This window comes from Abramis brama (genome assembly GCF_963993115.1).
Source record: "Abramis brama genome assembly, chromosome: 11".
Classification (NCBI taxonomy): domain Eukaryota; kingdom Metazoa; phylum Chordata; class Actinopteri; order Cypriniformes; family Leuciscidae; genus Abramis; species Abramis brama.
Genome location: NC_139973.1, coordinates 37,158,669 through 37,186,441, shown reverse-complemented (window position 1 = coordinate 37,186,441; position 27,773 = coordinate 37,158,669). Strand labels below are relative to the sequence as shown.

At 39.5% G+C, this 27,773-nt stretch overlaps 1 protein-coding gene across 5 annotated transcripts in view; it reads left to right on the top strand.

Annotated features, from left to right (window-relative positions):
- The first annotated feature begins 5,257 nt into the window (after nt 1-5,257).
- pcdh9 (protocadherin 9) overlaps nt 5,258-27,773 on the top strand; it is a 262,609-nt gene continuing 240,093 nt past the window's right edge. For all 5 annotated transcript variants that reach the window (XM_084129960.1, XM_084129958.1, XM_084129961.1 and 2 more), the window contains exons 1-2: nt 5,258-5,866; nt 6,345-9,500. In XM_084129960.1, coding sequence (XP_083986086.1) covers nt 6,465-9,500 — 3,036 coding nt within the window. In that variant the 5' untranslated portion in view covers nt 5,258-5,866; nt 6,345-6,464. The remainder of the gene's footprint in view (nt 5,867-6,344; nt 9,501-27,773) is intronic.

Below are 27,773 nucleotides of genomic sequence, written 5' to 3'. Positions count from 1 at the left end.
TATCTTCCCTTGGATTAATTCACGCATGCTCCAGTAAAAGGAACAGTATTCCAATAAATGGGATTGACCAAAAGAATTGAAAAATAAGTTAATATAACTTGGGCATTATATTACAAGTTTTCTAAAGCCAAACACACAAGTTTGTGAAGATTTAAGTCATCATCTACGGAAAATCTCATTCCCGTTCATGACATGTTCAAACATTATATTGAAACATCATGCCTGATTTGACGTCATTGGTTTTAAAGCAAAATGGAGAATGAGATCCATGAGTGCCAATGAATACATTATAATATAATATTTTTCTATCTCACTGTACAATATATACTTATTTCAGTTGTATAAATTACATTTATTATCATTTTTCTTTACTTAATTCAAAACAAATTTCAGTTCATCAAATGATGACCAAACATTTTCCTGTTCCACACGTAAAGCTATCATATGGATTTAAAAGACGAAACATTTTACGTTTAATGGTGATATTTGCCATGGTCATTATGAACTCTCATAAGACAGTAAGAAAGAAAGTAAGGCATACATGTTTTGAATGACATGAGGGTGAGTAGATAATGATAGAATTTTCATTTATAGGTCTACAACACTTTTAGCTGTTCCATCATTATAATTTCACAGCTCTCTTTTAATCCGACAGGCTTGATTTTGTCAACCTCTCGCTTTCCAGAAAACACAAGCAAACGACAGACAGTCCTGACATCTCAACGCTAAAGCGTTCCAGTAAAGGATTCAAGGATGTAATCACATATTTAACAACTGGGGGAATCAAATGTAATAGTTTTAAACTTAACCACAGAAAAACTCTTATCAGTGGAGCACTGATCTGAATACTGGAGGAAACATGCACTTCTCAACGTCTATTGGGGTTAAGGCTCTCGCCAGATCTAACTTCCTTTAGATCCCATCATGCTCGCTTCAGTTAAATTTGGACGCCATCATTCTGTTTTGGATGCTGCTTTGATGTCCCAGTAACCTTGTATCTGAGTTGTAATGAGACTGTGATGTAAACTCATCTCTTGGCAGTGCCACATGGGCCACTGGTGAACATTTATCACTCTCTGGCCCGCTCTGTCCAATCCTGCACCGGCCCAGATTGTGCCTAAAGATAGCAGGAGTGTCCAGAACCCCAGAGATCGCCTCTCTTTCTCTCTTTCTCTCTCTCTCCCTATCTCTGCTTCTCACACACTCCCACAGACACACACTCAGTGAGAGGTAGATAGGCCAGGCTGGACCGAACCAGCATCTGGCCACAGCCGAGCAGCCACAGCTACAGACATCACCGCACACGTGTGAATGTTTATTTATGCATGTGCGAGACACGTTTTTTCAAATACCTTCACATCCACACTCTCTCGGAACGGCAGACGTGGCGCTGAAATTAGTCACAAACTGTAAGAGAAGGAGAACAGGATGAAACTCAAAGAAGATTTTCTTTCTGGATCACTCGGTTGCTTTTAAGTGCCACTTAGATGTGTTACAGTTTATTGCAGTTAGGAGCCGCACTTCTATTTCGGTTATCTTTTTACACTTCCATATTTTAATGACTTACAGTGACTGTGCATTTCTGAAGCCTTTCTGTAAATGTACTTGGTTGACAGACGCGCATCTAAGAAGCCAAGCTTTGTCGCTTCGGGTTTGATTAGCTCTTTTTGCAGAGTTCACAGAAAGCCTGTATTTAAATTCGCCGGGTCTTGCAAATGGAATCATGAGATGTTTGAAGACGTGGGAAAGCTTTAAACATTGAAAACTGGAAGCACACTGCAGAGAAGTCATGTTCCTAGCCTTGTTTTCTGTAAAAATATCTAAAGATCCTCGAAACGAGATTAACTCACCTGAAAAGCAAAACTGCATAATATATTTAGCCTATAGTCGGTTTTGAAGAATTTATCTTGAACGTAAATTTTGCATGGTTCATTGGCAGATTTTTGCACTTGTTTGCCTTACAGTGTATCTTTGGCAGATTTAGGTTCACTAGATTGAGGCTAAATGCAGAGTGTATATGTTAATAAAAAAGTTGAAAATTTCCACCAATCATTCATTCTATGAAAATAAGGTACCACTTTATTTTGACGGTCCCTTTTGAACATTCTGTTGACTATAAGTAACTTTGCACCTACATGTCAACTAACTCTCATTAGAAAGTCTATTAGTAGACTGTCTGCTTAATATCTGCTAACTCTTTATTTTGATGCTCCCCAACAGACATTCTCGTGACTATAAGTAACTTTGCAAATACATGTCAACTTATTCTAACCCTAACCCTAACCCTACCAGTCTATTAACACTAACCCTAACCCTAACACTCTAATGAGAGTTAGTAGACATGAAGGTGCAATGTTACTTATAGTTAACAGAATGTGTAAACTGTGTAAACCGAAAATTGTTCTAGAATAATTTTTTTTAATCAGTATTGTTGTCTGACTTGTTTTCAAAAGTATATTTTACAAAGAGCATCACTGTTACATATCACAAGACGCTTTAGAAAAGCATAAAATACACAAATTACATTTTTAAAAACTGCAAAATTAGCTTCACCCAGGCATCGTGTGATGGTCAAACTTTAACACATAATTGTTTATAAGAAAAGTACTTTCGTCCAAGGTGGAGGTACTGTGAAAGTTGACCATGATCTATCTGACATCTAGAGGTTCAACAAGGTGTTTTTATATTAGTTCTTGCAATTCAAAAGCAATGTGGTCCATTTTCATTTGATCTCTGAAGAACACTTGAGCTAAATGCACTGAATCGTAAAGCTTTTAGGAAGCAGAAAGCTCAATCTTCACAAAGGAACCGCTCATATATGTCAATATCTTTCAATATGTGGCTTTCTCAGTTGACCTTAGGGCTTATGTGTAATCATAGAGGATTTCATGAAAGAATTACACTTTAACAATGAGTTTATCTTTGGTTAAATTGGCTCAACATGGGGCAGGATGTTTTATCAATACATTTTATGTTTCGTCTTTCATAATTCATGGTCTTACTGCTATAATAGAATTCCTTCAATACACAATTGAAAGGTTGTCAGGGCTGCAATAATAATTTACATAACCTATCAACAGTCCAGCATCATAGACATGAGCTTGTGTGCATTATTCATACAAGGACAAAAACGCAATTCAGAAAATAAAACAGAAAATATCGATGTGAAAATCAAAGCTCAGCTCTTATGGGACTCTTAATTTATTGCAGTGGAAAAGCAAAACTTAATAGCTAATCTAATATCCATGGAAATCACTTGTTCCTTATACTCTCTGGCCTGGCTTTGTAGCATCACCAAATCCAAGGTCAAGGTCAAAGCCACAATACACCCTTGACCCCTGAACTCTGTAACAATCAGAAATGAATATGCTTGAGTTATAATTAAATGACTTATTTTGATTCAGTAGAAAGTTAGCCAATGAAAATTTGAAAGTTAGTTTACATGAGAGTGTTAACTTGATGTTATAATACAGATTTGTGAAAGTTTATCAATGTTTTAAAAACACGACAATGTAAATCCATTGCTAATACTCACTGATGTTTTGTCTAGTTGGTTTCCCTCCAAAATGATGTCACTTCCTGTATGATGATGAAAGGATATTCTGTTGAAAGGATAAATATTTCAATCAGAGGAGGGAAAAACATGCAACATTTGTAGTAGGCCTATTTCTTAATAAATTTCCTTTTGATTTAAAAGTGACATGGAACATGACAAAAATCCAATAAAAATAGTTAAATTATTCTAAATTCACCCTATGTTTATATAACTGTTATGTTGTGATAAAATAAATGAGTATACATTTTAATCATAATGATTATGACACTATGTATGTCTCTTTGCAGTAAAGATTTAGTCACAGTTCTTGAATTTGAGAAAAGATAGGTAGGCCCTGGTTGTCAGCCAGCCATATATATATATATATATATATATATATATATATATATATATATATATTTTTTTTTTTTTTTTTTTTTTTTTTCTCCCCTTTTTCCCTTGTAATCTTTTATGTCAGTGGGGGAAAAAGAGCTGATAATAATTTCCAAGAACCAGTCTGGCTCTTCAGTCCCTGCCTACCTAACAAAGCTTTTGGACACACACACACACACACACACACACACACACACACACACACACACACACACACACACACACACACACACCTGAAACCTCGACAGAAGTGTCGTCCCTCAGTGTATTAGATGAGAGATAAGCGCATGTGTCTCATGTTCGCCTCTAGATGGTGCTGTTTACCACAACTCAACTAAACATGCCCCGCTTTATTTTGGTGACCATTTCTCTTCAGTTTCATCTCTATTCAGTCAATCTTAAATAGAACAGATGAAAAGATTTAAATCTGTGCATAACGTTTTTGTTACTGTTACATATTTCAGCCCTGTTATCTTACTTAAAAGAAAAACTAAATCACTAAGAAAAAATAATTACAATGTTGAATTTCACAATTGAATAGGCTACCTTTTTCCATCAAGATTTATCTTCATAAACTTTATAAATAGAAATGTACAGTTACAAAGCATCATGGGAGGATTTCGGTGACTATATTTTACAGTTCAGAACTGATTGTCAATGTTAATATTGTCAATGCTACCAACTTATTCGAGCTTTTAGTCTGTTTGATACAAGTGTAAAATGTACTGGTGGCAGTCAGGTGGTTCAAGAAAAGGCCATATGGTGGTTTAGCGTTCATCAATATCGAAAAAAGTAGATTAATTAAAACAAGTAGCCTAAACTAAACTGATGTTTTCGTACTTCTAACAATTCATCCAAAGTAAAAAGTAAAATAGCTAATATCCCTACCAACCTAATAAATATATAACATGACCAAAGCTTAGCTTTAAGTAGCACTTTCCATTTTGCTTCAGTCTAACATAGGCTACTTTTTTTCATACAGTTTGACACGGATATCGCACTCTCTAATAATCCAAATAACTGTCAATCACAAGTGACAAAACATTTTAGTTTGTGTACGGATTATTTGACTTCATAATGCTGTAAACAAATACATTAAATAGTCTTAATGAGGTGAAATGAAACCGTACATCGGAGCTCTTCATCCCGCAGCCCGCAGTCTTTCTGAGGCATTTCGCTCCGTCTCAACAGCGCGCTTGAGTGACGTTAATTCTAACCAATCACATGATCCCCCCCTCCCCTTTCTGCGACGTTCATGAAGAGACGGGCCAATCAGCAGCCGAGGGGGCGTTCCCCTGTGAGCATACTCAGAGTTGTTGCAAGAAATTCAGTCTGGGGAAGAGGAGAGAGGACAAGCATCCCAACACATCCCACCGTTTGGACTTTTTCTCATTCAGGTGTGCGCGGCGAATCACGCACAAGACACCGGGATAGAAGCCGTGGATTTTCTTTCTGACTGAGGACTGAGAGGGAAATTATCTGATAGTATTTGAACTTGACTCTTTTCCTCTGATGGGATAGTTTATGTTGATATTTGAGCAGAACAGGTACATTTCATAAGGGCTCCTCTGGTAATGCGGAATGACCGTGCGGGACCGTTAACGCGCGCGTGGATCACTTGATTCATCACCGTCCACCGCATTCCGCGCGCCTCCGAACACACATATCTGCGGGGGAAAGTTCATAAAGATTGTCTGTCAGATTGATTGCTGTTAAATCAACATTTCCCCCCAAAACCAGCTGTGCTTTGAATTGGATTTTTTTTTTTCACGACTAAAACACTTAAGTCTTTACTGACCTAGTCCTCAAAGCAGTGATCAATACGGATATCTTCATATTATACTGGAGTCAGATCATTTTTATGACTGGTCGAACGGATTTGTCACTATGCGCTCTAATTTGGTAACCTCCGTATGCGCGAGCTCACAGTGAACCGAGGTAAGAAATCGCATGCATGCATGCATACACCCAAACGGGTTTGCATGCAGAATTTATGTAGTACTGTCTTGTTTCAAAACACACTGTCACTTCTCGTGCATATGCTATTTTTTCTCAAAATGAAATAATAATTTGATTAAATCCCAAATGCATGATGTGTCATTTTGAAGTGGGTGACAATAGAGGCATTATGTTAAATTTCTTAAAAAATGCTGAGTGCTTGACTGGCTGAATGATTTTATCCAGAGCTGCTGTGTATGCACAGGGAAATGATTACAATGAAGAGACCAAGCTGTTGTGGTGGTTAGAATGAATTATAACTAGAATGCACTGCCATCTTTGTAAAGCCATACTTTAAACCTTATAACTGTTTAACACTTATTTGATTTCAAATTATATTGATTTTGATGCACCATTTGTTTTGAGTGTTGAATATTATGGGATTCATTGTAACGTATTATAATGTTGTGTGTTGTAGGTTCGTGTTTGGCTGCTCTTTATCTACAAATGTAAGGCTCTGTGAAACCTTGGCTCTGACAACACCATATGGAGACAACTGTTTGAATTAAAGCAGCGGGAACACGCGTGAACTGCTGTCATGGATTTAAGGGATTTTTTCTTGTTGGCAACATTAGTTGCTTGTTTCTGGTTAGATCCAACCATTGCCCAAGAGCTCATTTACCCTATTCGAGAAGAGCTACAGGAGAATGTTCTTATTGGAAACATACCAAAGGACTTGAACATCTCCCATATGTACTCTGCCACCGGGGCTAGCAGTAATTTGGTTTACCGGCTTGTTTCGAAAGCAGGTGACACTCCGCTACTCCGAGTGATAAGCAATACAGGAGAGATTTTTACCACCTCCAACCGTATAGACAGGGAGAAACTCTGTCCTGGCCCCTCTTTTGAAGACAGCGAGTGCTCCTTTGAAATTGAGGTGGTCATTTTACCCAATGACTATTTCAGATTAATCAAAATTAAGATAATTGTCAAAGACACCAATGACAACGCCCCCATGTTCCCCTCTCCTGTGATCAACATTTCAATTCCAGAAAACACACTCATCAACAGCCGCTTTGCTATTCCTTCTGCCACTGATCCAGATACCGGACCCAACAGCGTACACAAATACGAGCTGTTGAACGGGCAGAGTGCCTTCGGTTTGGATATTGTGGAGACACCAGAGGGAGAGAAATGGCCTCAGCTTATCGTTCAACAGAATTTAGACAGAGAGCAGAAAGATACTTATGTGATGAAAGTAAAAGTGGAGGATGGGGGGAACCCACAGAAATCCAGCACTGCCATTCTACAGGTGACTGTCACTGATGTTAACGATAACCGGCCCGTCTTCAAAGAGAGCCAAATTGAGGTCCACATCCCAGAAAACTCTCCCGTTGGGACATCTGTAGTTCAGCTGCAAGCCACCGATGCAGATGTGGGGGCCAATGCAGAAATAAAATACATGTTTGGTACCCAGGTGTCTCCAGCGACACGGAGACTATTTGCTCTGAACTTCACCACTGGGCTCATAACAGTTCAAAGGCCGCTTGATAGAGAGGAGACTGCCATTCATAAACTCACAGTACTAGCCAGCGATGGAAGCTCAAGTCCAGCGAGAGCCACCATAACTATCAATGTGACCGATGTTAACGATAATGCTCCAAACATCGACCTGAGATACATCATCAGTCCAATTAATGGTACTGTAATGCTCTCTGAAAAAGATCCAATAAACACTAAGATTGCCCTCATTACTGTATCTGACAAAGACACAGATGTCAACGGCAAGGTGATTTGCTTCATTGAAAAAGATGTTCCTTTTCACCTCAAAGCAGTTTATGATAACCAGTATCTGTTAGAAACATCTGCACTGCTCGATTATGAAGGAACCAAGGAGTACATCTTCAAGATTGTGGCATCTGACTCTGGAAAACCTAGTTTGAACCAGACTGCCCTGGTTAGAGTACGGCTGGAAGATGAGAACGACAATCCGCCCATTTTTACCCAGCCTGTCATCGAGCTGGCAGTCATGGAGAACAACCAACGTGACATGTTCCTGACAACCATCAGCGCCACGGATGAGGATAGCGGACGGAATGCAGAGATTGTCTACCAGCTTGGACCCAACGCATCATTCTTTGATCTTGACCGCAAAACAGGAGTGCTAACCGCATCCAGGGTGTTTGATAGGGAGGAACAAGAGCGGTTCCTCTTTACGGTCACCGCTAGAGACAATGGCACCAGGGCTCTGCAGAGTCAAGCTGCAGTCATTGTGACCATTCTGGATGAGAATGACAATAGCCCTAAATTTACACACAACCACTTTCAGTTCTTTGTGTCAGAGAATCTGCCTAAATATAGTACAGTCGGAGTAATCACAGTCACGGATGCAGATGCTGGTGAGAATGCAGTGGTGAGACTCTCAATCCTCAATGATAATGAGAACTTCATCCTTGACCCAGATTCTGGAGTCATAAAGTCCAATGTTTCCTTTGACCGAGAGCAGCAAAGTTCCTACACCTTTGACGTCAGAGCTGTGGACAATGGAAGCCCTCCGTGTTCATCAGCTGCCAAGGTGACCATCAATGTCATTGATGTCAATGATAACACCCCCATCGTCATCTACCCACCATCAAACACCTCTTTTAAACTAGTGCCAGTGTCTGCGATTCCAGGGTCGGTTGTGGCTGAGGTGTTTGCAGTAGATGGTGATACAGGTATGAATGCAGAACTCAAGTACACTATTGTTAGTTGCAAAAGAGAAGGTCTTTTCAGAATTGACCCCGTAACGGGAAACATCACATTAGAGCAGAAACCCTCAAGTACAGACTTTGGCCTCCACAGGCTAGTGGTCAACATCAGTGATCTTGGCTATCCAAAGTCCCTGCACACCCTTGTCCTCGTTTTCCTGTATGTGAACGACACAGTTGGAAATTCCTCATACATACAGGACCTCATCCGACGGAAAATGGAAACGCCGTTGGATAGAAACATTGGTGAGAGCAGAGAGACGTATCAGAATGTTGACAACCTGAAAACCATTATTGCCATCGTGACTGGCGCTATGGTAGTAATTGTGGTCATCTTCATAACGGTTCTGGTGCGCTGCCGGCACGCCTCACAGTTCAAGGCTGCTCAGAGAAAGAAGCAGGGTGCCGAGTGGATGTCCCCCAACCAGGAGAACAAGCAAAACAAGAAGAAGAAGCGCAAAAAGAGAAAGTCGCCAAAGAGCTCCCTCTTGAACTTTGTCACCATCGAGGAGAACAAACCCGACGACCCTGCCCACGAACCCATAAATGGAACCATCAGTCTCCCGGCTGAGCTCGAGGAGCCCGGGATTGGACGCTTTGATTGGAATGCCACCCCTACTACCACCTTCAAACCCAGCAGCCCAGACTTGGCCCGGCACTACAAGTCCGCTTCACCCCAGTCAGCCTTCCACCTCAAAGCTGACACTCCGGTGTCTGTGAAAAAGCATCATGTCATACAGGAGCTGCCACTGGACAATACCTTTGTGGGGGGCTGTGACACGCTTTCCAAACGTTCCTCCACCAGCTCTGATCACTTCAGTGCCTCAGAATGCAGTTCACAAGGAGGCTTCAAGTCAAAGGGGGCACCTTTGCACACCAGACAGGTAAAAGAACACTTTTACTGGTCTATAAGTACTGCTTATAACTGCCCAGCTCAGTACTGAAGTGCCTGTGGTAACTAACTTGCTCTGAGTGATACATCTGTGATGCACTATGTAGAATGTAGATTTCAAAAAGCTCCCCCGTAGATGTTCTCAAATGACCAAAAAAGACGTAAATATTGTATGTGTTTTATATGAAACTAGCTGATCCAGGCGAATGCTATTGTCATCATCTTACCACATGCATTTTTGTGTTTTTTTTTTCTTCTTTTTTTCTTCTTTTTTAATTTATAAACCTCTACTTGAAACAAGTCCTGGACAAGCAATTGGTTTAATGGGTGAGATTCAAAAAGAATCCAACGTCTCCTAAGAGGCTAGATTCAGTTTAATTTCACTACTTTGTCAAGGTTCAAAGATGCAATGCTCTGAGAGTTTGTGAAAGAAACATTTTTTTCTCGCCTGTCTACTTCGATCACCATTTTCTCATTTCGACATCTAAACTCCTTTGTGGAAGAAATAGATTTGAGCATTATCAAACAAATCCTCACTTGTATGAATAGCCACTGAAATTCACAGAGTGTAAAACCGGTTCTTATTTTTCTGCATTTGTTAATTAGCATCCTCTACGATCCTGAGTTTCTTAATTAATCCTGGACTGCAGTTAATCTACTAATCTAAAAATGCGCACACACAACATTTAACATTATCTCCTGGTTCATTAAATCCAATGGTTTCAATATTCTACACCAATAAACTGTCACAGACCTTCAGTATAGAACAGTATTCTCTTTGGGTTGCTACAGTATATATGCATATTTCTCAAAGACAGTTCTACTGTATAAAGCGCTAAAAATCACAAAAGCGAGTTGCCAAGCACAGCATCTCATAGTATGAAACCCAGATGATGAGGGAGAGAGTTGAGGGAGGGGTTGGAGAGAGTTGAGGGAGGGGTTGGGAGGGAGGGGAATATTACCTTTAGGTGGCACTGTTGTTCTGTATGGAATATTCTGGCTATGGGCCAACATGCAGTGTCTGTAATGCATAGGGAAGAAATGGGGGCAGTTACTCGTTCTCTCTCTTACTCTCTCTCTCTCTCTTTCTCTTATTCACTCCCTCTCTCTATCTCTCGCTCACTTTTCGACTCTCTCTGTCTCCTTGTCTTTCCCTTGCCCTTTTGTCTGCGTGTGTGTGTGTGTATGGGAGCATCTCTCTCAGTAAACAGCTCATGTCTAATGATGGACTGAATACACAACAGATTGGTTATGGCTGTTAGAGATATAAGATAAGGTCTGACCGTTGGAGAATAAACACATACACGCTTGTTTATTAGCTATCTGAAAAACCTTCTGTTTTTTAAGGCTAATTATGGTGCTAATACTACAGACTACCCCAAAATTTACCCATACACCTAAAACCAATTTGTGTTTTTAAAATAATAATAAAAAAACAAAAAAAAACATTTATGAATGTTAATACATTCAAGGACAATATATGTTAAAATCTGTGGACAATTGTGTGTTTGTTGAATTTTTGTTGAAAAAAAAGAAAAAAAGAACTATTTAATTGAATAATAATTGAATTATGAATTATGAACTATTACTTAGTTGAAGACAGGATCAGTACACATCTGGGGACAGTGTTGTTGTGTTTTTTTTACTTTTTAATTTATTAATTAAGAATATTTTTAGTTTATTTATGGCTGTTTTCATAATTGAGGACAGAATAAGCTCACCTCTGGGGACAATTCTGTGTTTTTTAAAGTTAAAAACAAATGCAATTTTTTTTTCATGAAATGAAAGTTCTTTTATGGATGTACTCCAAATGAGGACAAGATAGGCTATGCCCAAAGGATAGCAAATAAGACCAAACACATAGATAGATAGATAGATAGATAGATAGATAGATAGATAGATAGATAGATAGATAGATAGATAGATAGATGAGGACCAACCATGGACTATTGGTTGTTATTGTTTTTTATTTGTTAGTTATGATGAAATTAACGAAGGGTTATTTACAATAACTACAGACTAAGCCTGTCTCAAAACATTGTTTTGTTTGTGTGAATCACTTTTCCAATTGAGGACATCCCTGGAAGTCCCCAAAGGGAAGTTTTGTCCGATTTAGCTCACTTCAGGGGATCATTTTGTCCACAAAGTGTAGCTAAAGTAAACACACACTACTCTGCATATTCCAGATTGAGTGTGCGGAGGATCGTTTATAGTTTCCTTAAGTGTGAAAGCTGTACAAACAAAAGCTTGTCTAATATTGTTTTCCGGGCGGATGCGAGTCTGGAAGATGGGGGCGTCTGGGCTGGCTTGCTCTTGTGTGGGCGGTCCAGATCACGAACATGCATCGGAGCAGGCCACACGGGATATGACCCTCCTATAGGTTACAGCACAACTCATCACATTCCTCCTAAGAGAATCCAACTAAATTAAGCATTTCAAGAGGTTTTCAATGAGATTTTAGATATGCAAGGCAAATTCATTGCATTCTCTTTTCTCAGAAAGAGAAGAAAGTCTCAGAACTGCATTGTAGGGAGCAAGAAAGGAGTACACCAATGTAGAATGACAGATTACATAATGAACTGCAATCCAGGCCAAGAGAGTGGCCTCTGCAACTACTGTCCTATTGGGAAACCATGCTGTCGTGCTGTACATGCCTTTTACGAATGACTCAGTGACCCAAAACAATAGCTGCCACTGTAAGCGCAGAGACAGATGCCTGTCAACGCTATAGATGAATTGTACATACTGTGAAATGCACTGTTCGCTTAGTCCAGAGGGGTTGGTTTTTGTCCAGGGGTTGCCCTTTGTGTTTCTGTCTCGATCCTTTAAAGGCCATTGACTGTGCGTTTCCTTTCTAAAGCTCATAGATACTGGGGCAGCCTCCATACAGAGCTAGTTAGCACAGCTAGAGGCACATCAGTGGCAAGCTTATTATGGCACCCAAAACCTCTGCTGACAGACATAGGGCAATTAACACTTGGCCTTTCTGTTCACCGACTGAACCGAAGCAATGCAAACAACAATGAGCACATGCAAACTTGTCTGATAGTCAGGGGTGCAAAAAAAAAGAAAAAAAAAAGGTTTTGCTTGGCCACAGTGCAATGAAAAAAAACACAAAAAAAACCTGTTGGTGGCCATGTAAAACTACTGCTTTAAAGGGATAGTTCAGTCTGAAATAAAAAGTCATCATTTACTCACCCTCATGTCATTCTAAACCAGTATTTAAGTCAATGTTTTTTTGGAACCCAACATTCTTCAAAATGTCTTCTTTTATGTACCACAGAAGAAACATATATTATGACGTAATTTTCATCTTGGGCTGAACTATCCCTTTAAGACCAAGCAGAAGCAATTCAGGTATAAGACCATTGGGCAAATGTTAATGCATTTATCCTAAGCAACTTACATTGTATTCAAAGCTTACACTTTGTCAGTTCTTGCATTCCCTTGGAATTAAACTCATGACCTTGTTAGCACCATGCTCTACTTTTTGAGCTATAAGAACTTGCCAAGTCACATAATTAATCAACAGTACCTGTGCTAAAATGATTTATATGTCAACTTTTCAATCGTTTCTATGCCACTGCTGATAATGATAAGTATTGTAGGGTCATTTCCACTTTGTATCCAGGAATCAATGCGTATCATTCCTTGCCCATTTGTCTGTCACTTTACTGTGTTATTCGGAGTGAAATTCAATCATATAACAGATACAAATTGCTCACCTTCCAAAGAACTCATTGATGAACAGCATTTATTGCAAAATAATCTGAGTAGGCCATTTATTTCTCATTTGTATTTTTTTTAATTTTTTTTTATTGCATGGGGCAAACACACACACACACACACATACATCACGGTTCAATAGCTTCTCAGGATGGAGGCGCATTAAAAAGTCTATTACGAAGTGCATGAAACATTTAGGTTATTGATTAAGCGTGCATGCATAGTGTGCAAGACTCCGCTCTGCGGGAACACTCCTCAACAAGCCTGATTAATAAACTCAGTTGGAGAAATTAAACTGGGAAGTGACTGCTCATAGCAAACCGAAGTCATACAGGCATTTATAAAAGATTTTGTGCTTCATTCTAGAGAACTGTCTCTCTGCTCATACTCATATATAGAGATTGTAGAAGCATTTGTTCAGATTTCAAATAAAAAAATCACTTATACCACATCTATCAGATTCAGATGTCTTATCTCATCTTTGTCCAGAAATATAGATTCTTAGAAAGCCTCATTTATATGTATCCAAGCTCTAAGAGCAGGCTAACAGCTCTGCCTGCGAGTGCTAGCAATAATGACTTGCAATTATTCCGAAGTGATGTGGTTATTCTGTTTGGATTAGGAAGCAATCAGACCCGAGAGATTCAGTGGGACTGTTTTTAGAGACCAGATGATTGTCTCGCATGCACTGTTTCCTCTGTTACTGAGCTGTCCTCTAATCTGGCAAAGCAGAGTGCAGGCAGGTTTTTCCCACTGTCACATAATAGAAGGAATCTGTACGCATCGCCTATCCTGGGAGTCTCAAAGAGCTAAAACAAAACCAAAATGGAACAAAAGTGTCTGGTTGCTGACTTGAATTGCAACATTGAGTCTTAAGAGATTACGCATGCATCGGGCTCACGCTCCGCCATATGTGTTCTAGACAAAGGTTACTAGAGAGGGCACAGAGCGAATAATGTGTGGAATGAAGTTATGTGTGTGTGTGTGTGTGTGTGTGTGTGTGTGTGTGTGTGTGTGTGTGTGTGTGTGTGTGTGTGTGTGTTCAAGCTCTCTCGAGTGGCTTTATGCTTCAATGAATGGACATCCTAATGCAAACAGTAGAGACTCGAGACGGTACGGGGGAAGGCTGTAATAGACTCCGCATTGTGATGGTGAAGGGCCGGGAGGGAGTAGTTCTTTCTCCACAGGTTCATTTGCCACATTAATAAGGGATTAGCATGAACGGGGCTCCCAGGATCAGGGCCTGAAGTTTGAGAAGATTAATGGACTGTGACATTATTGCACCTGAGGGGGATGTCTGTTGCGATATCTGGCACGTTGAGCTGATGGAGGGGCTCCATTGGGCCAGAGAAAGAGATTTAGCTAGGGTACAACACTTGTGGCTGCTCGCTGCCTCTCGTTGTCTTGCATAAAGAGCCTCTGCAATTCATTATTACATGTTTTTGGGCTCCACTTTGACTGGTTTACGGGGAGATTTGATTAAATACTATGTAAATCGTATTGGACTGGTGCAGTGTTATGTTATTAAATAAACATTCTGTCATCATTTACTCACCCTTGTGTCATTCTAAACCTGTTTGCCTTTGTGTAGAACACAAAAGAAGATATTCTGAAAAATTATTTAAAGGGACATTTCACCCAAAAATGAAAATTCTGTCATCATTTACTCACCCTCAAGTTGTTCCAAACCTGTATGAATTTCTGTCTTCTGCTGAACACAAAATAAGGTATTTTGGGTAAATTTGGGTAACCAAACAGTTGATGGACCCCAATGACTTTCATACTATGGAAGTCAATGGGATCCGTCAACTTTTTGGTTACCGACATTCTTTAAAATATCTTCTTTTGTGTTCAGCAGAAGAAAGAAATCCATAAAGGTTTGTAACAACTTGAGGGTGAGTAAATTATAATTTTGGGGTGACCTATCCCTTTAATGGTTTTTAGTCCGCACGTTTGAAAGTAATTGGGGTCCAGTGTTGTTTTGGACCCCAGTGACTTTAATTGCATATGCAAAAATTGTTCTTGAAGAAAGTCATACATGTTCAGAACAGCATGAAGGTGATTAAATGATGACAGAATGTTCATCTTGGGGGCGAACTGTACCTTTTAAGACCAGTTGAGGGTGACCGAGGGATGTAATGTAATGCGTTTTCTAAATTTTTCACCTTCATTGCACAAATTTTACACAATACACATGGCACCAGAGTAATCTAACATTCAGAACCCCATGGTAGGGTTTGTCCCAAATGTACACTGAAAACCAAAGATTCTTGTCTTTGGAAAGATTCCTAATTCTCCAAATCAATTTTGTACACAAATCTCTCTCAATTTAAGGGTCGGCCTGTTTAAGCCCAAACGGCAGTGGCTTACAATTCAGAAATTTCTGAAACGGCCGTTTCTCTTATGTAACTCATTTTGCCTCCAGCACAGTTAGTCAAATCCCCCGGTGGGAACAAGTAAGCTTATCTTTCAGACCCTTGATTGTGCGCGTTCTGCACCCAAGGCCGAGGTGAAAACTTCTCTGTTTTGTCCCCGTGAGGTTCAGCCTATGAAGTTCAAGTTGAACTCTCTCGGTCTAAAGCGCTTTGCCTTTATAGCCCATGTTGGGGCCAAACTGTCAAACTGCTTTTGATAGGGTATGATGGAAGACAGGCGAGGCGCTGCAAGAATGGAACATTGCCTCAGGACGACCGTTGCAAAGCCTGTGTGAAACTCCTAAATATAGGAACAAACTGTATGTTTGAGTTAGGGTTGAAGGCACCCCACTTGGGTGCTGGTAGAACTTTTTAGCACGCTCAAGACTTTTATACAATCACACAGATGTTGATGTGTGGTAGAATGTCAAGCAAGACCTTCCTCTCCTGCATGGACAATACACTGAGATACTCACACACTTCTGCTATGCTAACAACCAATGAGGGGGATTTTTTATTTATTTAGTACACAAAATAGCACAGACCATTGGCAAATTACCAGGATTTTGAAGATTTTCCGACATTTGTTGTTGACTTTTTCCCCCCATCATTTTCATGATCACACAATTATTCACACGACTGTAAGTAAATACGTCTAAATTAACCTTCAGTGGCCTCAAAAATAATTTGGACATTTGATCCACACTTAAAAAGGCATGAATTTCATTTCACAAAATTTCAAAGTAAGTGGCACACGCAATAATACAAATAATGCTAGACCTAGGGGTGTCGCAATATACCGGTATTGACGATAATCGTGATATTCAAAGCATGAAATATCGACATCGTGTTAATTTAGAGCAATACAATATACCGGTATTGGCGATATTGGCGTTTTCTAGACGCAGCCCTCGTCCGCGCCCGCGCAGCTAGAGTGAAACACTCTGTCCACACCCGAAAAAAGTAAGCTGAGCTCGCCAGTATTAACAACAGAATTCTTCGGCTTCAAAGAAAACAGCACCTTAGAGGTGGTCGCACACCGGACGAGAAGCGCAGCGCCACGTCTTTAAAATTCGAACACATTCTGTATGAGTGTACACACACCGGACGAAAAGCACAGCGCGGTTCTATTCGGCGTCTGTCCGCGGCGCCCAGCAACGGCTCAGGACCTTGTTCAAAATCCTGCCGCGACACAGAGCGCAGAAAAAAGTGTTCAGATCACAGACTCAGCAACTATTGTATTTAATTGTACAGTATAATCATAACATAGTACAGACATTATCTCAATTCCATAATGTCCTTAAACATAATTATATTGCTGGCCATAAACTGAGAAAGTGCGTGTCCGGTGTGCAATACCTCGAGTTGTCATAGACGCGACGCGGCTATTATTTTACTAGTCATCATGGAATGGGAAACGTGACATTAACTGTTAACAGGGGGTTTCTGTGTTCATATATTTAATAAAGGGTGATTATTAAAATTAAGAACCCCGTTTTCTTTACTCATCTTATTTTTGTATTTGTATTTGCACTTGATTTTTTTTATTCAAATCTGCTATCTGCATGACTTTATTGGCGCTGGTGCAACAATAGGTTTAAGAGCTTTTCAGTTCTTCAGGAAACCTTCAGACAGTGTTTGGCTTCAGTTTGAAACCAGATAAACTTCACATGCTTGTCTTCCTTCACAAAAATTTGCCATAGATTGAGTATGCAAGAAGTAAAAATGCATGTGCCTTGTGTTTATCAGTATCCTTATGTTTGTTGGGTAAAAAAGAAAAACTATATAACCCCCCCCCCCCCCATAGATTCTATAGATATCGCGATATATCGATATCGTGAATTCTTTTGGCCACAATAACCGTGGTGTGAAAAATCTAACATCGTGACAGCCCTAGCTAGACCTATGCTTAGCCAATTCTTACTAATTTCTTGCAATGACTTTTAACTGTTTTTTTTTTTTTTTACTTTATGAAGTCACTTCCCCTCAAGTTTACTCAGGTGTCCCAGCAGTGTAACCACAGGTAAAACACTAATGTTTCACAACCAGAAAGTGTCCAAATACTATTTAGAGTATTCATTACCACGAGCCAGGACCATAATCGGGTCGCAACCGTGCTACATGTTAGAACGCTGCATTGCACACGAGGCTATGGGCTCCAACGACATTCAGGCATTTTAAGCAGGGTTTAAATGTCCAAATATGTTTCAGGCCCATGAGCATACCAAGTATGTTTCTGCCTGGATGTTTTAGAATGATTTTGTTTTATATTTGAAGTCAAAAGGAGAGAGAGAAAGAGAGAGATGAAGAAACAAAAGATGAATGTTCCAATGTGTTTAGTTGTGTTGTTTCCTCTGCCAGCTCTCTGGCAGCTCATTTGCTGAAGTCACAAGCAAAAGTCAGCATCATTCATCATAATTTCATTTCATAAAGCAAACTGATTGATAAGAGATGGCTCCCGGATCCGCTCTGTGATCTCTGAGAGGCTGGATGAAATCCTTTGGATTTTTATTTCCATATTTTAAATCCTTCATTCTCATACACATATTAACTTTGATTGATTATTGGCATTGCATGATTCCTAATTATATATAATGGAGAATATAAACCAATTATTAAACCCTATCACAATAACATCAGAAGTCTCTCTGCTTATTTCATCCTATGGTCCCTACATGCTGCAATTTTGAATTACACCAAAACGATGCATTTGGGTTACAACCTACACGATATGAAATGGCTAAAGTAGATACGGTGGAAGAAAATGTTTCTTGACTCGTTTGTGATGTACTGGACACTTTTAAATTTTTTTTTCACACTGTTTCAAATGCTCACCTGAGGAACAGTAGGGGTTCATCTAATGTGCACCAACTCATCTCAACATTTTTGGGACAGAAGACACACACTCCACATGAACACCACTGTACACTCTTAAAAATGAAGGTTCCAGTTAGAAACACAAAGAACCGTTGAAGTCCTTCACAGAAAACCATCCACTTTAAAGAACCCAGAAACAATTACTCCGATCTGAAGAATCTGTAATGTAACATCAAGAACTTTGCTAATCTCCAAAGAGCAATAAAAAAAATCAAAAATGATAAGAAGAACTGTTGAAGAACCTTTATTTCTGAGAGAGTACTGTGCCCATCCTTAGGTGCTGTTTCTCTGAAACGATGACATCATTATGACACAATGAGCCCTGTAGGGCCTTTCCAAAGGTTGAAGGAGTCATCCTGTCAGATCACAGCACCCCCTTCTCTTCAGATTAATAGCTTTGATTACCATAATCTGTTGTGAACTTCTCCTGTTCCACCCCTCCACTGCACCCACCGTAATTTATATTGTACATAAAAGATGTTTTATGTAAATTGACCTCCTGGTAATCTTGCTTAATGTGCTGTGTTATTCTATAATGGACTGTTATGATTTTGTTTCTGCATATTTTTTTTTTTCTTTCGCTTGTTATAATGTACTTCCCCACTGCAATCTGTATGCAGCTCAAGTAATCCTTGATGACTATTAATATAATTATTTTGTTTTTGTTTTCTGCTGAGCATTGTTTGAACAGTGAAAGTTTATCTTTTTAATTTCATAATAAATGTTGAAAAGCGATTTTATTCTTTTCTGGTTTTTAGTCCACTGCTTTTGACACTGTGAAACTCTACACTTTTAGCGTTAATCAGGTTTTACTGCAGATAAAAGCATTAGTCATTATTCACTCAGTGTAACACTTTCATCATGCAGATCTAAGGTTTATCAAAGTTTAGAAAGTCTGCATCTGTTAAAATCACATCTACGCTGATTAAAGTTAACTTTTGAAGCACAAAACTAGACTGCTCAAAGTAGGCTCAAATAGTACTAATAAAATAGATTGATGAGGTATATCAAGTAAACCAGACATGAAAACAGTACATGCATACACATAATTATTAGTCTGAAGATGTATGAAAGTTCTGTTGCTCTTGAGTGAAAGTTGTAAAATGGAAGCAGTTTGAAATTAACCAATGATAAACACAATTGACTAGAGATCTGCCAGCTGTCAGTTCACATTGCACCAGTAATGCGTGAGCTTTTTGCATAGATTTACAATTATAGATCAGTATAAGTGCATTTCAACTAAACTATAATTCTGAAGTGCAAATTGAAGGATATAAAAATCTGAAGGGATGTATCACTTTGAAAGCCGGTATAGGAAAGCAATATTACATGTTGCCTCTAGCTTTAGAACAGTATGAATATGAACTCTTTAAATTCTGTCTGTGAGATATAAAATGACAAAAGATACCCTGAAGCTCTGATTGGTTTGAAATTTCAAGGAAAAAAAGTGAGTTTAAAAAGCTAATGACAGTACGAGAGAAAGTGGAGAATTGCATTAATAGATTTAAGATGAAAAGAGAATGGACACATATTGGTGTTTGTAGACCTTTATATTCCAGCGTTTGGCGGACACTTTTACATTGCTCACATTTATTCATGCATTCCCTGGGAATTGAACTCACGACCTTGGCTGTTAGTGCCATGCTTTACGCTTTTATACACTGCAGGCCTTTATATTGGAGAGTACCAGCTGAATGAATGCACACAATTTTATATATTGACACATTTCTTACTGAAATAGGACGTTTTATGAACCATGATTTGCTACTTGCTATTTTATTACTAGTTGCTTGCAAATGGTATTATGGAGGACATTCTTAAACTTGACAGAATTTTTATTGGACATACATTTCTATGTCTCACAACATTTGAACAGTCTGCAATAGTACTGTTGTACATTTTGTAAATTTTAATATTTTAAGAGAACACTAGCATACAGCAAAAAAAAAAAAAAAAAACTATTAAATATGGGTTAATTTGCATAATGCACAATTATTACCTGCCAAGAGTGCAACATTAAGAAGCATTTGCAGACTGCAATAATTTAGTTTTTTGTTGGGCACATGCAGCTCATGGTAATATTAATACATTTGAATGCTTGATTTGAATGACTTTTGTCCAAAATGGATCGGGTTTTGAAGCACAATCAATTCAACTTAATTGTGATGACCTCAAAGCTATTTGACATGGACTAAAAGTAAGTTTGGGAACCAAGAATTGGTTCTTATTCAGAAAATGATGTTCAGTTTCATTCAGTTTCACCGCAATTCTCTGACAGAAATTCCTGGAGTACTTATTCAGTGTTGTTGCAACACCGGTATCGAATAGTAACAGGATGATCCTGAATTCACTATATTCTTATGAGCCAAACACATCCAGCTTATAGACCCTTTTACAGTTGGTAAACATTGTGACATATTTGTGTGGGTGGGGCTTAGCTGGAGGCAGAAAGATCCCTCTGGCCGCTTCACTAACGTTAGTTTGCCAGTTTTATTAGCTTGTTTTAACAATGACTGGAGAAAATCCAATTTTATCTTAATGTGCAAGGTCACTCACTGTCCAGGGCCGCAATTGTTATTTGCAAAATTAATTTTAACGGACGGAACCAGATTGGCCGACCCGTACACTCAGGACGATCTGACAGGATTAACGTTAACGCTACCTCCGGTTGAGAAGCCTGCTCTACACCTGCCCGATAAACTGAGGGCATATACATCTTTAGATGCCTATAACTATGTGCTGAATGGCCACGTACAAGACTTGTGTGGTACGATCCGAAGTTCTGCCTAGCCAGCGCCAAGGCCAGAAGACGACAATGTAAAGAGTGACATTACGGTGCAATTTTAATTATGTGAATATTTTCTTGACATAAAAATTCCAGATACAGCATATTCATTTTTTAACTATGTATTTGATTACCCTTTCTTACCAGGTTCTTCAAAAAGTCTAGTCCCAATCAATCAAAACAACAATCATAGATGATTCACAAATAATCACAATAATTTAGAAAACATTATGCGATAAAATGTAAAATTGGAGCCTGTACTCCGTCGATTCTAGAACCCAACAACACAACAATATGACATTTAATAATAATAATAGTAATTTAAACTCCTAATTATGTAGTCGAATCTGTGCTGGTTTGTATTGGCCGTCTCCAGTTTTCACTCTGTTTTGCCTCCAGCTAGCGCCGTGACGTAACTGTGACGTCCGCGCAAAAGGGGTCTATACAGTGAAGTCTGATTCTCGAACGAATGACTATAATGAGTCGGTTCTTTAATGACTCAAATACATACCAAGCAAACAGTTCAATCCGATTCCTGAATGAATAATTATGAGCCGCTCTTTTTAATGAATCCACAACATGTAGTGCAAACATCCTGAACAAATTACTCTAATGAATCGGCTAAAAAATATACGGTCCGATTCCTGAACGAATGATTGACTCTAATGAGTTGGTTATTCTAAGTAAATCAAACACATATAGCTCACAATTAACTGTGACACTCAGGCCATGTTCAGACTGCCAGCAAAAATGATTTTATCTAGATGGGTTTTTAAAAGTCTGGGCAGCAAAAAAAACAACAATATGAAATCGTTTTGTTTTGTTTTGTTCATATCTGATTCAAACCACATATGGGGGTGATTTGAAATGTGATTCCAATCAGATTTTTAAAGATGTGTCTCAGTCTGGGTACTCTGGCTGCTCAGATCAGATTTCAAATTGTCTTTTGCATTACTCTTATCGTGACACACAACGATAACATTAAAACTGGTGACGGAAATGGCAGAAGTATTCATACAGTGTTCAAATGGCATGTCCAAATATTTCAGCATTTTCCTGTGCGGATAAAAAAATCTGATTTGTCTGCAGTCTAAACATCACTTAAATCAGTGTAGTTACTGACTGGTTGTTATATGGCAATGTGTAGTAGTTAAATATTCACATGAGTTTTGTTGCCATGTTTCAGAACTGTGGTGGAGACCTGCTCAGAAAACTGTTGATCATAGTTTCTTGTTTATATTTGGCTAAAATAAAAGCAATCAGCCTAAAAAAATAGGACGGCAGTAAACAATGTATATAAATGTGTGATTTGCATTATAAATGTACAAATAGTCTTGACGGCATATTTAGAATATCAAGAACGTGCTTACCAATGCGATTAGTGGTAATACAACATCAACAGTTGACTGCACACACCTATAAAGACATTTCTACCTTTCTGCCTAAGCTTTCCCTCTATGGCCCTTTTAATTTGATAGGTTTACACTTCACAACAGGAGTAAATCTCTTTAATAATATAAGAACCAAAACAGATTAGAGTTGAAAATGGTCTGATGCTTCGTAGCAGTTGTTTGGTTGAGAACTGACGCCTAAGTGCTCCATAAACACATGCTGAGTGAACGGATGTATATCAAAATGCAGAGCAAACACATCCACGGCTTAAAGTCCTTCTTTAATCCCTTCATTTTTGGAGCGTGGCCTCCGTTGGCGGGCTGATGACTTGATGAGCTTGCGCTGGGATTGAATACCGAGAGATAAATAAATACACAAACAAATCTTTGAAGGCTAGGTTTAGAGTAATCCCATTAGCACTGTCTTTTATGGTGGACAGCAGAATTCGGTATGTCCGGTTAGCGCTTCAAACATCCTGTTTTGACATTATATATATAGTCTATATTAATATAATGTGGAGAGGTATAAACATTTAGAGCAGGATTGGTTCAGGACTAGTCCATTGGTCTGCATGGAGCTCCGGGGCTTTTTTTTCGTCCCAGCTGTTGCTTTGACAAGCAGCTGAGGGAGGATAACGAATTACTATGATAGTGTCAGCGTTAGGTAAACCAGCTGGAATATAAACTCACATTAGTGACATCCCCAAGGCATTCAAATGCTATCATGACTTCCACATGTAGACTATAGATAAAGCGAACTGCAAAAAAATGCTGTTTTCCCTCCACACGTCTTGACTCTGCCTCTGCTTCAATTTCATTGGTTGAATCTGTAAACCAATCATTTTCCTTTTCTGCCCTCAGAACATTTTTAAGTAAGGGTGTGTTCACACTTGGCATGTTTGGTTGGATTAAAACAAACCCTGGTGGGATTGCTCTGTTAGTGCGGTTCATCTGAATAAGTGTGAACACTGCCATCTGAACCCTGGTGCGCACCAAGACGATTAAAAGATGGGCCTCGGTCCGCTTCCAAATTCATTTTGGTGCGGTTCGATTGAAATATGAACATGCCGCACCAAAGACATGTAAATGAACCAAAAACAGGAAAATGAGACCCTAAAAAGGACAGAATGCATACCTGTTTTTTCTCTTCATAGTCGCGATGTTGCTCATCACAGTTCGGTTCAGGCATCAGAACCACGTCTCCTCGCAGCAGATCTTGGTTTGTGTGACGGAGAGAATTCCTGTTTCTGTTTTGACTCCTTTACACATTTTAAAAGCTCTTCACGAGTTCTCAGCTGGTCAAAATACTATCATACGCACATACAACGAGCGCAGTTATCCCAGCACACAGTATTATTTTGGATGTTCGGTAAGTTACGTTTCAAAATAGGCAATACGCCATTAAAGCAGACCAATCAGGTTGTGAACGTATCCATATGCCTTTAGGTCCGGTGTTAAAAATGCCAATCTGAACGCTAAGCGGACCAGGACGAAATGTTTTTTTTGGTCTGGACCAAACAAACCAAGTGAACCGAACTACAAGTGTGAACGCACCCTAAAACTCCCACCTGCTTCAGTGGACTGTAATAGTGAAGTAATATAGGGAATAGGTTGCGATTTCAGCTATGGCCACTGTGTTCAGTAGAGCTTGTTGCTAGCAGTGTGAAGGTCATGGGTTTAATTCCCAGGGAATGCTTAATCTTACACTTGAATGTAATGTAAGCTGCTTTGGATAAATGTAAATGGTCTTAAATCAGTGTGAAATACATGATGACCATAATCAACGGCGATCTACTAATACACAGTACAGGAGCCCCACACATGACATACAGGAAAAAATAAATAAATTAGCAATTTGTTCCTATGACATACTTATACATCAGCATGTTTTACTAATTTGGTCCCTTGTTTTAAGAAATTCATGCACATGATATAATAGTTTGTTCCCTCGTTTTACTAAAGGGTGGCCACGTCATGATAATTCATGACAAGGGAACAAATTAAAAAGTCATGGGAACAAATTCTTACGTTGTGGATTTTTTTATTTATTATTCATGGCCATGATATATATATATATATATATATTGTCTAAGCGGCTCCGTAAGCAGCACCAATTGGCACTTATGGCTGAATGTCATTGCATTAGAGAAAAAAACTAGTGGCATCTGCAAGTATGCACTTTTAAAAAACTAGTCCCAAGGTGATTTTAGTTAGGCTGTCAGTTACCTTGCTGCCAGTCAGTCGATAAATTAAGGTATTCTACCTTCTAAGGAAACAAAAATGTAATATGTAATATGCATTTGAATGTGCCTTGTTGCCTTCCTATTTCTATAGTAAAGCATGTTCCATGAAGTTCAAACACATGTCCTAGCAGACTAAGCACAAGAGTGCTTCATCATCACATTAACCATGGACCTGTTCCACTAACGTTTGACAACCAGAAACCTTCAAATAATCTTTTTTTCTTTGTGAAATGTGTTTCTATGTTGCTTAAAACAATTATCTTGTTTTAACATGTATCTAATGCAATGGCATCCGTTCATTTAAAAAAGTGTCTAAATGTTGTTTGGGGCCACCATCTCGTGTTCAAGTTAACCATTAGAGCAAGAAAGAGAAATAAAGACAGAATCATAGCTGAGCTAAAGGGGGAAAAAATGTGCTCAGCACCCTGAGACTACATTTTCAAGACATAAAATCACCTCTTCAGACTGACTTTGCAGTCTGTGATTTTTACGATGGCAGGCGTGGTATTAGTCGCTTCAATCTGTATATCCATCTCTTGCTTTGTCTTGGCCCAGGCAAATCGATGTTCGTAAGACGCAGTAAAAATGACAATAAAACTCAATCTCAACTTTCAGTCTCAATCTCTTTTTATTGCACCGCATTGACAAGTCTCACGACTGGGCCGGGAGAGGTAATCCACTGAAGTGGCCTACTAACTCTTGCCAACGCAAGGAAAATAACCCGGCTGATTGCCGGGACTCTTGATTGCGTGGAGCTGGACAGTAGGCAAGAGCTGCGGACCGTGATGCTGATTTACTTCCTGAAGGGACGCGGATGACGGAACAGGTGCTGGAGTGTAAATATACATGTAGATCGCCTTTTGATTGTAATGACACAGTGGGTGCCAAAAGCTCCAGGCCAGACGTTTTTCTTTTTTCCCCATTTGCTGATTGTCTGAGCCACTGTTTACTGACCGCCTGGCATCTGGAAGTTCATTTCCTGCACTAAAGGGTTAGTTCACCCAAAAATAGAAGAAGAACCTGGCAAAAAAGAAGATATTTTTTATGAAATCTGAGCGATTTCTGTCCCTCCATTGACAGCCACACAACTAACACTTTGACGCTTCAAAAAGTTAATAAAGAGATCATAAAACAAATCCATATGAATAAAGCGGTTTAGTCCAAATTTTCTGAAGAGACATGATGAACAGATTGAATTTAGGCTTTTATTCACTTATAAGCATTCATCAACTCACATATCAGTTGAGGTAAACAGAAGCTCAAGCATGTTCGCTTGACATTTGAGAACCAGTGAGGTTAATTCTCGTGTTACGCAGCACGTTTGAGCTTCCGCAAGAACCATTTAGGTTAATTCTCGTGTTACGCAGCACGTTTGAGCTTCCGCAAGAACCAATTAGGTTCATTCTCGTGTTACGCAGCATGTTTGAGCTTCAGCAAGAACCAATGAGGTTCATTCTCTTGTTACGCAACACGTTTGAGCTTCCGCAAGAACCATTTAGGTTAATTCTCGTGTTACGCAGCACGTTTGAGCTTCCGCAAGAACCAATTAGGTTAATTCTCGTGTTACGCAGCACGTTTGAGCTTCAGCAAGAACCAATTAGGTTCATTCTCGTGTTACGCAGCACGTTTGAGCTTCCGCAAGAACCAATTAGGTTCATTCTCGTGTTACGCAGCACGTTTGAGCTTCCGCAAGAACCAATTAGGTTCATTCTCGTGTTACGCAGCACGTTTGAGCTTCCGCAAGAACCAATTAGGTTCATTCTCGTGTTACGCAGCACGTTTGAGCTTCCGCAAGAACCAATTAGGTTCATTCTCGTGTTACGCAGCACGTTTGAGCTTCCGCAAGAACCAATGAGGTTCATTCTCATGTTACGCAGCACGTTTGAGCTTCCGCAAGAACCAATGAGGTTCATTCTCGTGTTTCGCAGCACGTTTGAGCTTCAGCAAGAACCAATGAGGTTAATTCTCGTGTTTCGCAGCACGTTTGAGCTTCCGCAAGAACCAATTAGGTCATTCTCATGTTACGCAACACGTTTGAGCTTCCGCAAGAACCAATGAGGTTCATTCTCGTGTTTCGCAGCACGTTTGAGCTTCCGCAAGAACCAATTAGGTTCATTCTCATGTTCCGCAACACGTTTGAGCTTCTGCAAGAACCAATTAGGTTCATTCTCGTGTTACGCAGCACATTTGAGCTTCAGCAAGAACTAATGAGGTTCAGTATCGTGTTACGCGACACGTTTGAGCTTCCGCAAGAACCATTTAGGTTCATTCTCGTGTTACGCAGCACGTTTGAGCTTCCGCAAGAACCAATTAGGTTAATTCTCGTGTTACGCAGCACGTTTGAGCTTCAGCAAGAACCAATTAGGTTCATTCTCGTGTTACGCAGCACGTTTGAGCTTCAGCAAGAACAAATTAGGTTAATTCTCGTGTTACGCAGCACGTTTGAGCTTCCGCAAGAACCAATGAGGTTCATTCTCATGTTACGCAGCACGTTTGAGCTTCCGCAAGAACCAATGAGGTTCATTCTCGTGTTTCGCAGCACGTTTGAGCTTCAGCAAGAACCAATGAGGTTCATTCTCGTGTTTCGCAGCACGTTTGAGCTTCCGCAAGAACCAGTTAGGTTCATTCTCGTGTTTCGCACCACGTTTGAGCTTCTGCAAGAACCAATGAGGTTCATTCTCATGTTTCGCAGCACGTTTGAGCTTCCGCAAGAACCAATGAGGTTCATTCTCATGTTTCACAGCACGTTTGAGCTTCCGCAAGAACCAATGAGGTTCATTCTCATGTTTCGCAGCACGTTTGAGCTTCCGCAAGAACCAATGAGGTTCA